Raw genomic sequence first — 17,689 nt, 5'->3', positions numbered from 1 at the left:
AACACACACTCACTTATGTTGTGCCAACTTCCACCAATTCCCCTGTCAGGAAATGGAAGCCCAGAAAAAAAGGTGCTGCAGTCAGTACCAGTGAGTACTACTGGGAAAAAAACCCCTGGAAAATAGAATGAAAAACCCATTTAGTTTTATACTGGAAGTAACTATGATGACTGCATTAGAACTGTACCTACTTGGTGCCATTCAGCCAATTAGAATTCTTTGGGCAGAGCTTTTGGTTCCTGGCAACCACAGCCATATTTTCCTAATAGTGTTCTGAGATTATCTGGAAGCTAGGTGACTGGGTAGTGGACGGTCTATGAGTTTCCATTCTTCAAAAAAGAGGAGAGCTGATTCTGCCCCTTTCCCTAAGGCAGAGAATCCCTGTTCCTCTACTAGAATTGTGAGGGCTTTTTGTTTATGTTAGCTGGGTAGGCTAAAAAGACTCATGGGCCACCATTGGTATGCAGACCACAATTTCAGAAACATTGTCCTATGAATCTAAACTCCACCTGTCCTCCCTAACACAAGACTTTTAAACTGTGAGGCCGGACCGTCTCTTTGCCATTTAAAACATGATGAGGAATTCTGTTGGCTGAAACTAAGGCTGATTCTGCACACGTTGGATAATGCACTTTCAATGCACTTTATCAATTGTTTGAGGTGGATTTTTTGTTCCGCACATGAAAAAATCTGTTCCAAATGTTCTATAAAGAGGATTGGAAGTGCATTATCCAACGTGTGCGGAATCACTTAAAGTGAGCAAGACTACTTCCCAAGAAACCACTGGGAAGATCATTGTGTCAGGTGACAGCCAGATGCAAAGCTTCCGGGCCATGGATGCTGTCTAAATCCTTTTGCCTATGAGCTCTATACAGCAATTTGGCGACAGGTGTTTTTGCCAGGTAGCAGCTGCAACTTGAGCATTCAGAACTTGGCCACTGCTAGGTTTTTCTTATCTGCCAGGTCCACGGAGCCACTAGGCATGGTGAGTCTACCAAATGGCTGATGATCTTTTAAGCTATCCCTCTTGCAACTTAAAGGACCATGGGAGGCAGGCAGTATTAGGGAATTGTCACTGGAGAATGTGCAGGATAAGGTTATGTTCTCAGACTTTTCTCCCTACCCCATATAATGGGACCCACGGAAAAGGTGAGCACTTCCCAGATGGACATTCCTGTTTGTTCCTTACTATGTCATCATCATCAGAATTTATCCCCCCCCCCCCCGCCCACCATGGCTTCTGCATTTCCGTGCTATTTCTGAAACATAGCTTGCATGATATTTATCCATCTCCTGCACCGGTCACATATGCTATTCTATCATTGTATACGTGCTTACTGTAGTCAAGAGGTGAATATGATACCACTGTAGTAAAAATATGCTATTTGAGGCTTCCATGTAGCACAGCTGCCTTTTTAAAGATACTTGTGGTGAAATTTGTGTTAAAGGTTTAGATGCATTCTTGTATGTGGAAAGAGTCCTACTTGCCAGGGCCAGAGATGCTCTTTCAATACATACAGAAAGCACATCTAATTCTTACTATTTTGTTTCAGCTGCTGAAGGTGATGATCACCTAAGGAGTAACTCAAGCACAGAGCAAAGTATTTTCACTTCTCAGATGGAGAGCTTGTCTGTTTTAGGTGTATCAGACAGAAGTGGAGGGAGAACAGTACCACCTTTAATAGACACCAGCCATTCTCATAATGCCACACAAACATCCGTCTCTTCTGGCAATGAAATTTCTAGCTCTTTAAGCCACACTCATTCTTCTTATGTATTGACTCCAGAGCAGACCAGTGGAATGAATTTGTCACTAGGAGATACTGATTTCACCGAAATAGCCCATGTACATTCCCAGGCCTATTCAGAGACAACAGGTAAAAAATAAGATCTTCTCTTTGTTCCACATTTACAAGTATAGTTCTATTTGTCTGATGTTCAACAGCTTCCTGAGGAATGTATGGAGATATTGCTCCACATTTTAGAGAGTACTACAACTAGAGCAATTCTACATCAGGGATCCCCAACATGGTGCCTGTGGGTTTCCTGCCAACACCTTTTCTGGAGCTGCCAAGTGTTTTTAGAAAATGAACAGAGCCAGGTGGGGCTTTTTGCCCTGCAGATCTTCTGGTATGCCCTTGGAGATTTGCCTGGTTATGCGGATTTTTTAAAAGTTGCTTCAACAACAGCTGTCATTACATTACAAGAATCTTCACTGCATTACCATGTATGTATGTAAGAAAATATATTAAACTATCTTAATTTTAAAAGGTATCCTGTTAAACAGAAGTTTTGCCTGAAATGTTGAAGAGTTACTATTAGACCCGTGCACAATCTCACTCCCTAAGGTTTGCAGTTGGTATTGCCTGCTGTGGCAGCCATTTTGTGGTTGACTCTGCCTCCTGTGGCAGCCATTTTGCGGTTTGGCCTACCACCCTGTGTCAGAATTCCAAAGATGCCCCACAGGCTTGAAAAAGTTGGAGACTCTTGTTCTACATAAATCCTTCTTTCTGATTTTGAGGATCAGTTTAAAAAGCTACCTCTAAATGTACACTGTGTATATTCAAAATTTAAAAATGCTGCCATACTTCAAAAAAAAAAGTACACTGTGTAGACCTCCTCTCACAACTTTTTCCAGGCCTCACCCATCACCCTTGAAAACTGATCTACACAGGTTAAATTTATGATAACATCCTTTAGTAATTTACTGAATTTATAGCAACCTGAGTGGAGATAGTAATAGGACAGTGACTGACTTCAATCTGTAATTCAGTAGATTACAAGAACCAATGTTTGAGGTTATGAATTTTAGATTTAGGCCGCAATCATAAATATACATTCCATGGATTTAATTTCATTGATCTCAGTTGGACATAGTTCTATCCATACATGCTGAAGATTGCTCTAGACATTTTTTTACTGGATTTGGTATGATAAGGTGACACAACTTCATGAGTCGTCTTGCAATTGTAATCATGTGCCCACCTCCCATTTTATAAAATGTAGTTTTTCTTGTCAATAGGGAACAAATCCTGCTATATAAAAGGCAAGCTCTATTGGCATTGATTCACTTTTTATTCCCAGACAGGCGTACTCGAAGGCTCTTCTGCGGGGATAAAAAGTGAATCGGTGGCACTGGCAACACGGCTTGCCTTCCTGTTGCCATGGTGGCAGCCTGACCCTATGGAGGCCTGGGAAGTCCCAGTATGGTGGCAGGAAGGCCCAGCATGGTGGCCTGGCCCTCCAGAGGCCCAGGAAGACCCGGTGCAGTGGTGGGAAGGCCCAGCCTGGCAGCCCGGCTCTCTAGAGGCCTGGGAAGGCCTGCCATGGTGCAGCCCTCCAGAGGTAGTTTTCTAGAGTAATAAAAATATTTGTAAAGCCAAAGGTTCCTAGTAGACTTTTTAACAAGCTGCCATTTCTTTCAAATTGAAGAAGTTGTATTTGAACGAATATAAAAATGCTCTGAAAATTGTTTACATTGTGTATTGAGGTGTAATATTAGTAGTAGTCATTTGAATTGTTGTAGTATAAGATGCATAGAACTTCTAAATTATTGTTTATTCTCTTTTAGATGACAGGAATAACCAGCATACCTCCAACATAGAAAAAAGAGCCACTCAGAGTCAGACTGACAGTATATTCTCTTCTGCCACACTCTTCAGTGACGGAGCTGGGACACTGGAAGCTCAAACTAACAAGAGCAAATCCATAGAAACAACTGAAATCTCATCTTTTGGTTCGAACGATTTTAGTTCTTCTGATTTAACTCAGACCTCATCTCCTGCGTTGGAAAATAGGAGAAACCATCTCTTATCAACATACAAGGATTTCACTGAAACCTCAGAAGAGCCTTTGCTTACATATTCCTCCAAAGCCTCCTTTTATTTACCTTCTACAATAGATCTTTCAAGTGAGACTTTTTCCCCATTTTTAAATTGGTAATGCCTCAATTTAAAACCTGTTGGAAACTCTGTATTCCTGTGTTCATTTCTTGTCTGTCTGTCTGTCTGTCTGTCTGTCTTGGTTTCCTTCACCATAATTGTCAAATGTGTGATATCTGAATAGTTAACCCCTTACACTACCTCAAAATATAATTTCTAATGAAATTTTCTTTGGTTAGTTTTGTGATGTAGACATTTCATAAACTGATATTCTTTATCTGAAAAAGGTCCAACTAAATATAGACATCTCCCTCCTGAATATTTTTCAAACTTTTTGAGTTTGATTTCAAACTAAAAAAAAATCCATTTAAATTGCTACTATCAGATGCAGATGAGAAATCTCTGTTTTTATTAGTAAATGTTCATATTTTTCTCTATGTATATCTCTTGTAATATAATAAAAATCGCTTATTTTAGAAATAATTCTGAAAATATCTCCTTCCTTTTGAGCATGCTTTTCAGTTTGTTAATATTGATGGACATAATAGACATTCTTTCATAATAATCTTACAATGCAAACCAAAAGAAATCTCTATAATAACCAACTTTCTTCATACCAATTTATTTCAGCCTAGTTCTTTATGCCTGACTCCTGTCATTACAAAACCTTTTGTATATGAGTTATACTGCCCAGTCTTTTTCTTTATCTGATTTGTTACTCATATTTTACCCCTGTTCCATTTAAACTGTATTCCAAAATTCCCACACTTAAAAGTTATTTTCTTTTTATGATACACCAGCAGTTTGAAAGGAAGCCCTCCTTGGTATTTCTTCTTAACATATAATTTATTAGATATCACATGTTTCCGCACAATCAATGTATCTTAGCATTCTGTTTTCTAATACTTCTTTCATTCCAAAAACATACAATTCTATCTAAGTTGTCCTTTTTCTTCTTTTTGTAAAATATAATTTTTAATTGTTAGTGGAGAATAGATCTAAACTGTAAAATATTTGGAAATGTAAAGCTTTCAAGTAGATTTTTTACAGGCTTATTTCTTTTAAATTAAAACCCTGCGTTCAAATGAAATGAGGAAGTGATGGAAATTATGAAAAATATAATTAATAAAAACATGGACATCATCTTGTTCATTTCCTTCTAGACGTCAGGACTAAGCAGCATACCTTCAGCACTTCAAATACTGGAAAAGGGTACACTCAGACTAAGAGCACATTCTCTTCTGTTGCTTCCATCAGAGATGGAAATGGGACGTTGGAATCTCTGACTAATTCAAGCAAATTCACAGAAGCAACACCGCTCTCCACTTTTGATTTGGAAGATATTCATTCTTCAGATTTAACTCAGTCCTCATCTGTTACAATGGAAAGCAGAAAAAATCCTATTTCATCAAAAGAGATGCATTTTACCAGGACCTCAGAAGAGCCTTTCCTTACATATTCCTCTAACAACTCCATTTATTCACCTTCCACAATAGATCTTTCAAGTGAGTTTTTCCCAGCTGAAAATTATTTATTCATTCATTTCTAGTCTTGTAGACGGAGGCAAAGCAGGTTGGTGCCATAGCCCAAAGTGCCTTCTATCATCAGCATGTGGTTCTCACCCTTCTTACACTCAGCTGATCTGGCCATGCTGATCCATTCTTTTGTAACCTTGCAGTTGGACTAGCGTAATGTGTTCTACATTGGACTGCCCTTGAAGACAACCTGGAAACTTCAGCTGGTTTAGAATGTGGCTACCCGATTATTGTCAGGAGCTGGTGGCAGAAGCATATCCAGCCTACTTTAAAACAGCTACATTGGTTACCAGGTTTTTTTCTGAATCCAGTTCGAAGAGCGGGTAAAGTCCTTCCCAGTCCAGGGCCTAAATTCCTAAAGGCTCATCTCTTCCTATATATCTGCATGTGCCTGTTGTGGTCCTCAGGCTGCCACCTGCTGGCTGTTGCCTCTCTTAAGGTAGCTCACATGGCATCCACTAGAGCCTGTGCCTCTTTCTGCATTGCCACTCCTGTTCTGAGGAATAGGCTCTGAGGAGGTGGGGGGGCACTGTCTTTAGAAATGTTTAGGAGGCACTGCAAAGCCATTTTATTTACCAGGGCTTTTAATGGGGTATAAATTGCAGATCTGTCTTGTCAAAAGAGAGGTTATTTGGGGGGTGTATTTTGTTGCTCTTTAATTGTAGTGTTTTAATTATGACTTGTAAGTTGCCTTGATCCACAAGAGAAGACAGGATATAAATCTTTTAATAAATATATATGTACATAAATAGAGTTCCTCGTATATACATATAGTAAACAAGCTTGCCATGTAAAATGTGGGAGCTAACATCTGCTTCAACAACCAAAAAGAGCAGCCATTTCACCAATGAGCAGCGGCTTCTTTCTTCAGTATAGATGTGGTTGTGGGGGAAGAAAACAAAGCTCTTGCATTTCAGGTGACAGTAGTCTTTGACACACATGGTCTTTGGATTGCAACTATGAAACTTTTTATCACTGTGATTCACAAAATTGCACACAGTGGGCTGGATTCTTTGACTCCTTTCCTCTAAGTGGGTCCTATTGGATTGGGTCCTACAACTTCTGACCACTAAGTTGGATCCTATGACTCCCTTCCACCGAGTTTTCCTTCAACAGAGAAAGATCAAGAAAGGCATCCTCTGATGGAGAATGCCTTTCTCGATCAGATAAAATCATTGGACAAAGTGGGTTTGGTGGAAAGGAGCCATAGGATCTAAATGTGTGTACAGGAGTCATAGGGCCCAACCCAATGTGATATATGCTGCATATCTGGAAGAACTTTTGAAGGCATTTCCAATGACATAGCAGCAATGTAAGCCAATTCTAATACCAATACATTGAAGAGACTGCTATCTGCTTTCTTCTATGCCAAAAAAATAACATTTTCTAATTAAAGTTCAGTGTGTAATTTAATCCTTATGAAACTACTCCCTCCATAAAAATATGTATTTTTATAACAATAAATCTATAGAAAATGATTGTGAACATATTCAAGCACAGCTGTGATCCCCTTTCTAAATCCACAATATACTACGTGCCTCCCCTGTCCCACAGCAGTATAAGAGCAGCATATGGGAGGGAAATTTGAGCTGCAGTGGGATGAGGGAGATGGGAAGGTTAAATTCTGCAAGCATTGGATCCAGGCCATCTAGTAACCTCTCAGAATCAGTTCTTGTATTTTGCCTCTTAAGCAATATCATAATAACTGAAGGATTATAGAAACTCTGTTTATGAAATTTGAATTTTAATCCACATTTTTTCTCATTTTCATCCATATTTCATCTCATTTCAGGCCCTGGAAAGAGTCATCAGCCAGTTAACATTTCAGATCCACAAGGAAGAATTTCCAGTGCTTCTACAGATAGTGTGTACCTCTCAACTACATTCATTCATGGGGCAGAAAGGACGTTAAGGTCTCTACCAGATAACAACACATCTGATGCAGCAGAAAGTAGTATTTCTCATACTGAAGCCTCCAGTTCTTCAAATCCAGCTCTGATTTTGACTTCTGTGGCAGAAGCCAAAGAACATAATGTCTCATTGAGTGAAGGACAATTCACTGAGCATTTCACTGAGCACTTGCTTGAACATTCCTCTCTAGTTCCCATCTCCTCATCTTCACCAGAAGATCCATCAAGTGAGTTTTCTTTGAAACAAAGTGTGGAAGAAACAACAGACTGCTCTTGCTGCTGTTTGTATTGCATATGTCTATACAAACTGCAAGTATCTGGGATCCTGCAAATCTTGCCTTTTATGTATATATTGTACACAAAAACCAAGTTTCTAGAGTTTCCAACAGAAGTGAGAAGATAATGAATATTTCTCTTATGAACTGTATTATTTGACCAGAGCCATAGCATTTGTTTTTGCAGGACAGAGTTTCTTTGGCCTGTAAGTGTCTGAGGTCAAACACATGTCAATAAAATTCAATTATTAGAAGTATTGGAGGTATTCCATTGGCAAACATAGGTTTCAGCTTAAGTGCAAATCTTTCAAAAAGGAGTAGGATTTATAATTCAGAGTTCTAGATATTATGGCTTTGGGTGAAAGACCTTTCTGATAATGAACAATTTGCTGAGGCTGCAGTTTTAAATTGTCATTTCTAAATTCCTGTTTCAGCTATCGGAAGTGGTCACCACAGAGCAAGCAGCTCTGGTACTGAAGCAAGGGCTTCATATTCTTATACTGACACCATGCACAGCTCAGCATCTTTCAGCAATGGAGAAGAACAAACTTCACAATCTGTAATGAACACCACATTTACAGATGTGACTGAAAGCTCCTCATCATATGTGGAAAGGTCCAGTGCCTCAGAACTAAATCACTCCTTATCAGGGATATATTCTGAAATGACTGACTTCTCAGGAAAAGACTTAGATATCTCTGGACCTTCAACTGAGACTGTTCAAAGTTTCACTTCATCAAGGATACCAACTTACTCTTCTTTCCAAAGTGAACCTTCAGGTTAGGTTTATGTTGTACGTTGCTTGCCTGGCATTACTAATCTGAGCAGACCCTGCCCCCTCCTGCCCCCACTGTATATTGTCCAACAGAAAGTAAGGCAGCATTTCTTGGGATCGTGCTTTTGTTGTTCACACTTAATGAAAGCAGTCTAGTAAAAAGTATTTATTTAATGTACTTTGAGTGTATTTTATGCTGGAGCTACCCAATGCCAATTGTTATCAGTGTACTGGATAAATGTGGTATTTTTAAACCAGGGCTGCATTTAGTCACAAACTCTTGAGTTGCCAAATGAATCTTGACTGATTCACTCTTGCTCCTTCTTCACTTTTTGTACCATGACTAAAGATTTTAGGTTTGAAACTAACTCTAGATCGTTAGTTGTTGTAGATTTTCCGGGCTGTATGGCCGTGGTCTTGGCATTGTAGTTCCTGATGTTTCGCCAGCAGCTGTGACTGGCATCTTCAGAGGTGTAGCACCGAAAGACTGTGAAAGCCTTTGACAATATATCTAATTCTAGATCCTTATTTCATACAATTGCAGAAATAAGATTATCTGTCACCATATTATTAAACTCTCATTAGTATTCCTGTCTGGCCTCCATGTTGTCTGTTTTTTCCCCCAACACTTACATTTTAGAATCTCAGCTATTCCTAGGCAGTGAATTCATTTAAAGATTTAGTAGAAATTGCTAATTCCCAAGTGGTGTGGTTCATTTTTTAATGTAACATTGGAAATTATATATCGTTAATATTTTTTGCTTGTATTTCAGACACTGGAAGTGACTTCGGCAGAACCAACACAGAAAAAACAAGCTCTTCTTCTCATACCGACAGCACATACATCTCAGGAGGAGAAAGGACGTTGCTGTCTATTTCAAATAATAGCACATCTTTTTATGCAGAAATGTCCACCCCAGATTCAGCTCAGTCTTCATTTTCTATGACCCAGAATATAGGAAGCAACTTGTCTTCAAGTGACAGGGATTTCTCTGCACCATCAACAGAACCTTTGGCTCTACAGTCTCTGCACACACCAGGGTACTCCTCTACAGTGAGTTATTCGATCTCTGAATCGACATCTGCCATCAACTTGTCATTTCTGTCGTCTTCTCCAGCATCATCACTGCAGAGTTCACTTCCACCAACACAGCCGCCTACTTTGTTTTCATCATCAGAATCCTCTCAGCCAGCATTGTCTTCTGCTTTCCCAACACAGTTATCTTCTCAAATGCCTTCATTGACACCTTCACCCAGACTGTCATCTACAGCACTGCCCACATTTCCCCCATTCTCATATACATCACCTGCACCTTCTTCAAAAACCTCATTACAGCCAAGTATAAATTTGGCAACCAGTGTTTCCATAACTGAACGTGGAAGTACAACAGGAATAGATTCATCCACAGCTAGGAGTTTCACTAGTAAATACACCAACCAGACGAGGACATATTTGTTGAAAGATAGCACTGATCCCAGTTCAACAAGATCTTCCCCTTTTCTGACTGAAGCTACTGAGCAGGTTACAAACTATTCTACACCTGTAACAATCTCACTGGGAAAAACCAAGAGTTCAAGAGAGCTAAATGTTTCACTCCCAGGGACCAGTGTTGAAAAATCTCTTCCTGTTTTAACTACATCTCCTACTTATTTGTCTGAAAGTAGCACTGTTTCTGGGACAGCAAAATCATCATCTGATGTGTTGCCAAGAACAACTCAAAAAGATGTCTTCAGTTCGGTGGAAGTAACAACAGGAAAAAAACTTACAAACATGACACGTGCAACAGTAGGATTACCTACTATGGCAACACCTACAAACTATGCAGTAACTGCAAAATCTCCCAAGGTTCAGTCTCCCTCTTCTACTAAGATGCCTCATACCTCTGAAACAACGACAAAGGGGATGGAAATGAGCAGTGCGCCCACTGTTAAAGTCCTAGCACCTCATGCCTCTACTACTCAACCTCCCACATTTTCTTCTAGAAAACCCACCACAAGGTCTTTTTCTACTTTGCCAATTCCTATCAAGCCAACTACAGTTGCATGGTTAGGAAGCCAAAATACCTTTACAACTTTCCATGGCAAAGGTAATTCTACTCTGGCAATTGTTGCATCATGAGGAGGGAATTTGACTGTTTGATAATTGCATTTAATTCAATGCATTTTAAATATGTGAAAGTGATTTGTGTTTCACAGATTGTTTATGTATATCAGTTAGAGCAAAATAGAAGACCATGAAAATTAACCAATTGACAACCTTTCTCAGGGACAAAAATTTGAAGGTAGAAGAAGAAATCTTTAAAAAAATATTATAAAGTTAGTCTGAAAAATTGTGCATATCACACATGGAATTTGACTTTTTTATGAATTAAAGAAGTGTGTGCCCCTTTAAAGAAAAGAATATTCTCCTGCCTAAGTGGCTCCTGTTTGCTTTTAAACAAGGCAATGCAACATTCCCAGCAAACTACCATGAAGAAGACTTTGATTTGATGAACAGTAGTTCTTGTTTGCTTGAGTTACCCAGTTCTTTGTCTACTTGGTGCAGCAGCAAAGGTTTTGATTGCATATCCAGACATCTACACAGTGCTGTAGAATGGATAGGGGCACAGGCCAGTGCATTGTTCTCTTTCTGCCTGGTGATAGTGCTGCTACTGCAATGAACAGATACAAACATTTTTCTGTCATTTGGTGTGGAGAGAGGAGAGGATGACAGAGGCAAATATAGTATACTTGCCTCCTCCTAAATGCCAATCAGGACCTGCCACATCTCAATAATTTGTACGTACTACAGTTGGTAACACAGGGAGAAATTGCGGTACCCCGTAAGATCTGGAGCTGTATTGTTCTGCCCCGAGGGGAAAAAAAGAATACACACAGGAGGGTGGCTGTACCTCTGTTCAATCCAGTTCCCTGTCAGGGATGCTTTAGGCTCATCCTGCATTGGGCAGGGGGTTGGACTAGAAGGTCTGTATGGCCCCTTCCAACTCTGTGATTCTGTAGAAGATTGCCTCATCTTCTTGCTAAATGTGATGCCAACGTGAATGCATGTATTTTTTTTAATTTTCAAAATTTTATTTGAAAAAAGAAATAACAATAGAAAGTACATAGAACCTTATACAAAATACATTAAATTACAACAAAGAGAATATATAATATTATATATATAATAATAAATTATTATATAAATTATATATATAATAATAGATTTAACCTGCATAGGAGAGATAAGCAAGATATATAACATAACTGAATTTCATACTGTTATTCCTCTCCTTCGATTAGTCTGTTATAGAAAAAAGAAAGGAAAAAAACCTGTAATACTTCTAGATAGAATATCTAGTAACATATTTTTAGGGTTATTTAATTATTATTGATGTCCACTTTGCCATGCTTCTTGCTTTCTTGAGTTGCCAAATGGTTCCTTCTGTCTGCTGTGCCCATCTGTCTGAGAGATTACCTTGTGGTGGAGAAGGTGTCGTCCTTGAGAATATCATTCCAATTGAATGGGAGGGGAGTTAAAAGACGTACAATTGTTTCCCGGTGAAGCCAATGGAAATGAAGAACAAGCTGAATAACTAAAGCTAATAATAGCTTTAATAATAATATAAGAAAATTAAATTAAGGGTTTTTAAAGAGAGAGACAGAAAACTGAACGTTTTGAAAAACCCACCCAAGTCTATTTTCCAGTGTTCACTGGCATAAAAACCTAACCCAGAAGCCACGCTTCCCTTCTTGATCCCTTAAGTTTCTATGGCTTTGGCTCCGACAGATATCAAAAGATAAACTTCCTGCATGGGCTTTCCTCTCTAAATTGAGAAATAAGTTATAAAAGTCTTTTGCCTCAGTTATATCCTAATTTTGTGGATATTCATTATTATTATTATTATTATTTATGTCATTTATGGTCCACCTTTCTCTTTGAGACTCAAGGCAGATTACATAGTGTGAGAGTACAGTCAGTATCAAGGACAATTTCATAAACAATGCCGTAGGGTAAATAAACACAAGTTTATAAAGACATAGCAAGAATCCAGTACAAAGTTGAAGAAATGCTGAGACAGGAGAAATGGATTCAGGGCCATAGCACATTATGGCATGTAATGAAAAGGGGTCATTTCAGTGTTATATGCTGTCACATAGAAAAGGGAATTCACATTTCTTCTATGGAATGACACATGGGCTACCGATGCATAAGTTACTGCAAGGAGAAAATAAATTAATGCCCTTTTTTGGACATGAGACAGAAAATTTTGAGAAAAAATCATTTAATTGCCTTGATATTTTTAATGTTAATAATTGTCTCTGCTTTGGGTGGTGTTTAGCATTGTCGTGAACACATTTATGTTATTTAGTGCTCGCTCTTCTTTTTGGTGCCATTTCTTTTTTTCAGACCCTGATCTAATTTGACAGTGAATGCCAAATTCCGGTGTGATTTTTGTCAGTGCTAAATCTATGATGCTACCACAGACACTCATAAACAAAATCACATGGATCATCAGTGTGGCATGGCGGTTAGCGTTTTGGACTAGGATCTGGAAGGCCCAAGTTCAAATTCCCACTCTGCCATGGAAACTCACTGGGTAACCCTGAGCCAGTCACATACTCTCAGCCTAATCTACCTCACAAGGTTGTTGTGAGGATAAAATGAAGGCAAGGAGAATGATGTGAGCCACTTTTGGTCCCTATTGGGGAGAAATAAAGTAAATTATTAAAAATGATAAATAAATAAATAATAAATAAATAAAATGACATGGCCAAGTAAGGGTGAGCACTGTGGGGCCTAAATAGAAGCAGGAAAACGGTGCCAAGAAAAAGCCATAACCAAGATAATAATTGAATGGTTGTTGTGGGTTTTCCGGGCTGTATTGCCGTGGTCTTGGCATTGTAGTTCCTGACGTTTCGCCAGCAGCTGTGGCTGGCATCTTCAGAGGTGTAGCACCAAAAGACAGAGATCTCTCAGTGTCACAGTGTGGAAAAGATGTAGGTCATTTGTATCTACTCAGGAGGGGTGGGGTTGAGCTGAGTCATCCTGAAAGAGTTTCCCAGGGTGTGGAATGCTAATGGCGGGAGGCTTCACTGTATCCTGAGGAGGTTCTTTTGCATATGGATTGGTACTTGATGTGCTAATCTTCTCTGCAGGGCTATTGTCAGGGATAGAATGTTTTGTTAGCCTGGTGTTTTTCAGAACTGGCAACCATGCTCGGTTCATTCTTAAGGTTTCTTCTTTCCTGTTGAAGTTTTGCTTATGCTTGTGAATTTCAATGGCTTCCCTGTGCAGTCTGACAAAGTAGTTGGAAGTGTTGTCCAGTATTTTGGTATCCTGGAATAAGATACTGTGCCCTGTTTGAGTTAGGCTATGTTCAGCCACTGCTGATTTTTCAGGTTGTCCAAGTCTGCAGTGTCTTTCATGTTCTTTTATTCTTGTCTGGATGCTACGCTTTGTGGTCCCGATGTAAACTTGTCCACAGCTGCAGGGTATACGGTATACTCCTGCAGAGGTTAGGGGGTCTCTACTGTCTTTTGCTGATCGTAGCATCTGTTGTATTTTTTCGGGTGGGTCTGAATACTGCTTGAAGGTTATGCTTTTTCATAAGCTTTCCCATCTGATCAGTAATTCCTTTGATATATGGCAAAAACACTTTTCCTGTGGGAGACTGGTTGTTTGATTCATCCTGGGTTTGATTGCTCTTCGGATTTCAGTTCTGGAGTAGCCATTTGCCTGAAGTGCGTGGTTTAGATGATTAATTTCCTCATTGAGAAAGTGCGGCTCACATATCCGTCTTGCACGATCCACTAATGTTTTCATTATGCCTCTTTTCTGTCGGGGGTGGTGATTGGAGTTTTTGTGTAGGTACCGATCAGTGTGAGTTGGTTTCCTGTAGACCTTGTGACCTAACTGAAAGTTTGCTTTGCGGATGACCCAGGTATCCAGGAATGGGAGTTTTCCCTCGATTTCTTTCTCCATGGTGAATTGTATGTTCAGGTGGATGTTGTTGAGATGATTCAAAAACCCCATCAATTCTTCCTCCCCATGGCTCCAAATGATAAATGTATCATCCACAAACCGGAACCATACACTAGGTTTGTGGGGTGCTGATTCTAGAGCTGTTTTTTCAAAATGTTCCATGTAGAAGTTTGCTATAACTGGGCTGAGTGGGCTCCCCATGGCCACCCCATCCATCTGTTCATAGAATTCATTGTCCCATTGGAAGTAACTGGTTGTCAGGCAGTGGTGGAATAAGGCTGTTACATCCTCTGGGAAAATCTGATTAATAAGTGCAATAGTGTCTTTTACTGGAACCTTGGTAAACAGGGATACAACATCAAAACTGACAAGTATGTCTTGTGGATTGAGTTTCAGAGAACTGATTTTGTTGATAAAATCTGCTGAATCTTTGATGTAAGACGAGGTTTTCCCGATGTGGTCCTGCAGGAGATCTGCCAGATGTCTAGCTAATTCATATGTCGGTGAACCAATGGCACTCACAATGGGTCGGAGTGGGACTGAATCCTTATGTATTTTGGGGAGTCCATATAGTCTAGGTGGCTGTGCTTCAGTCTTGCATAGTTTTCTGTGCGTGTCGGGATGTAGTGAGGAATTCTTGATCAGCGCATTTGTTAGCCTGGTGATTTTGCAAGTGGGATCTCGTTTTAGTTTTTTGTAGGTGGAGGGGTCCAGGAGTTCCTTAATCTTCTTTTTGTATTCCTCTGTTTTCATGATCACTGTAGCATTGCCTTTATCAGCTGGTAGAATGATGATGTCTGGATCTGCATTGAGGGTCTTGATGGCATTTTTCTCTTTGCGTGTTATATTGCTGGTGGGAAGCTTTGCCTTTCGTAGAATCCTGGCTGTCTCTCCTCTTATTTCCTCAGCTTCCTCTTCAGGCTTCCTCAGCTTCCGTCAACTCTCACCAGAAGAAACCTCCATCTTGGCAAAGGGAGGAAACTTTGCAGTCACCCCCACCAGAATTCCTGTGGAAGACATCATTGCAAATGTAGAAGCTGCCATTCGACATCTACCTGAAGAGGAAGCTGAGGAAATAAGAGGAGAGACAGCCAGGATTCTACGAAAGGCAAAGCTTCCCACCAGCAATATAACACGCAAAGAGAAAAATGCCATCAAGACCCTCAATGCAGATCCAGACATCATCATTCTACCAGCTGATAAAGGCAATGCTACAGTGATCATGAAAACAGAGGAATACAAAAAGAAGATTAAGGAACTCCTGGACCCCTCCACCTACAAAAAACTAAAACGAGATCCCACTTGCAAAATCACCAGGCTAACAAATGCGCTGATCAAGAATTCCTCACTACATCCCGACACGCACAGAAAACTATGCAAGACTGAAGCACAGCCACCTAGACTATATGGACTCCCCAAAATACATAAGGATTCAGTCCCACTCCGACCCATTGTGAGTGCCATTGGTTCACCGACATATGAATTAGCTAGACATCTGGCAGATCTCCTGCAGGACCACATCGGGAAAACCTCGTCTTACATCAAAGATTCAGCAGATTTTATCAACAAAATCAGTTCTCTGAAACTCAATCCACAAGACATACTTGTCAGTTTTGATGTTGTATCCCTGTTTACCAAGGTTCCAGTAAAAGACACTATTGCACTTATTAATCAGATTTTCCCAGAGGATGTAACAGCCTTATTCCACCACTGCCTGACAACCAGTTACTTCCAATGGGACAATGAATTCTATGAACAGATGGATGGGGTGGCCATGGGGAGCCCACTCAGCCCAGTTATAGCAAACTTCTACATGGAACATTTTGAAAAAACAGCTCTAGAATCAGCACCCCACAAACCTAGTGTATGGTTCCGGTTTGTGGATGATACATTTATCATTTGGAGCCATGGGGAGGAAGAATTGATGGGGTTTTTGAATCATCTCAACAACATCCACCTGAACATACAATTCACCATGGAGAAAGAAATCGAGGGAAAACTCCCATTCCTGGATACCTGGGTCATCCGCAAAGCAAACTTTCAGTTAGGTCACAAGGTCTACAGGAAACCAACTCACACTGATCGGTACCTACACAAAAACTCCAATCACCACCCCCGACAGAAAAGAGGCATAATGAAAACATTAGTGGATCGTGCAAGACGGATATGTGAGCCGCACTTTCTCAATGAGGAAATTAATCATCTAAACCACGCACTTCAGGCAAATGGCTACTCCAGAACTGAAATCCGAAGAGCAATCAAACCCAGGATGAATCAAACAACCAGTCTCCCACAGGAAAAGTGTTTTTGCCATATATCAAAGGAATTACTGATCAGATGGGAAAGCTTATGAAAAAGCATAACCTTCAAGCAGTATTCAGACCCACCCGAAAAAATACAACAGATGCTACGATCAGCAAAAGACAGTAGAGACCCCCTAACCTCTGCAGGAGTATACCGTATACCCTGCAGCTGTGGACAAGTTTACATCGGGACCACAAAGCGTAGCATCCAGACAAGAATAAAAGAACATGAAAGACACTGCAGACTTGGACAACCTGAAAAATCAGCAGTGGCTGAACATAGCCTAACTCAAACAGGGCACAGTATCTTATTCCAGGATACCAAAATACTGGACAACACTTCCAACTACTTTGTCAGACTGCACAGGGAAGCCATTGAAATTCACAAGCATAAGCAAAACTTCAACAGGAAAGAAGAAACCTTAAGAATGAACCGAGCATGGTTGCCAGTTCTGAAAAACACCAGGCTAACAAAACATTCTATCCCTGACAATAGCCCTGCAGAGAAGATTAGCACATCAAGTACCAATCCATATGCAAAAGAACCTCCTCAGGATACAGTGAAGCCTCCCGCCATTAGCATTCCACACCCTGGGAAACTCTTACAGGATGACTCAGCTCAACCCCACCCCTCCTGAGTAGATACAAATGACCTACATCTTTTCCACACTGTGACACTGAGAGATCTCTGTCTTTTGGTGCTACACCTCTGAAGATGCCAGCCACAGCTGCTGGCGAAACGTCAGGAACTACAATGCCAAGACCACGGCAATACAGCCCGGAAAACCCACAACAACCATCGTTCTCCGGCCATGAAAGCCTTCGACAATACAATAATTGAATGTTATATTATAAACTGTATCTGTCCATCTTCATTGAATGTGCTACATACAGTCAGTGTTTACATCAGAATTATAGAGTATTCAGCACAGGCTTAACAACATGAAGGAGAAAATGATGCACAGGTATATTTATGTATGCTAGTTTATGTGTAATATGTGATATTATCCAAAGGAACTGAACAGTTTTAATATTATACATAGAT

At 40.0% G+C, this 17,689-nt stretch overlaps 1 protein-coding gene across 1 annotated transcript in view; it reads left to right on the top strand.

Annotated features, from left to right (window-relative positions):
• Positions 1-17,689, top strand: part of HEG1 (heart development protein with EGF like domains 1) — an 84,869-nt gene that overhangs the window by 41,126 nt on the left and 26,054 nt on the right. Inside the window, exons 4-9 of the mRNA XM_054972162.1 lie at positions 1,554-1,877; positions 3,572-3,910; positions 5,045-5,386; positions 7,209-7,553; positions 8,036-8,380; positions 9,150-10,463. Of these exons, the coding sequence (XP_054828137.1) occupies positions 1,554-1,877; positions 3,572-3,910; positions 5,045-5,386; positions 7,209-7,553; positions 8,036-8,380; positions 9,150-10,463 (3,009 nt within the window). The remainder of the gene's footprint in view (positions 1-1,553; positions 1,878-3,571; positions 3,911-5,044; positions 5,387-7,208; positions 7,554-8,035; positions 8,381-9,149; positions 10,464-17,689) is intronic.

Source organism: Eublepharis macularius, chromosome 2 (assembly GCF_028583425.1).
Source record: "Eublepharis macularius isolate TG4126 chromosome 2, MPM_Emac_v1.0, whole genome shotgun sequence".
Classification (NCBI taxonomy): Eukaryota; Metazoa; Chordata; class Lepidosauria; order Squamata; family Eublepharidae; genus Eublepharis; species Eublepharis macularius.
Note: the sequence above shows the minus strand (reverse complement) of the source record. Positions and strands in the feature narration are given on the sequence as shown.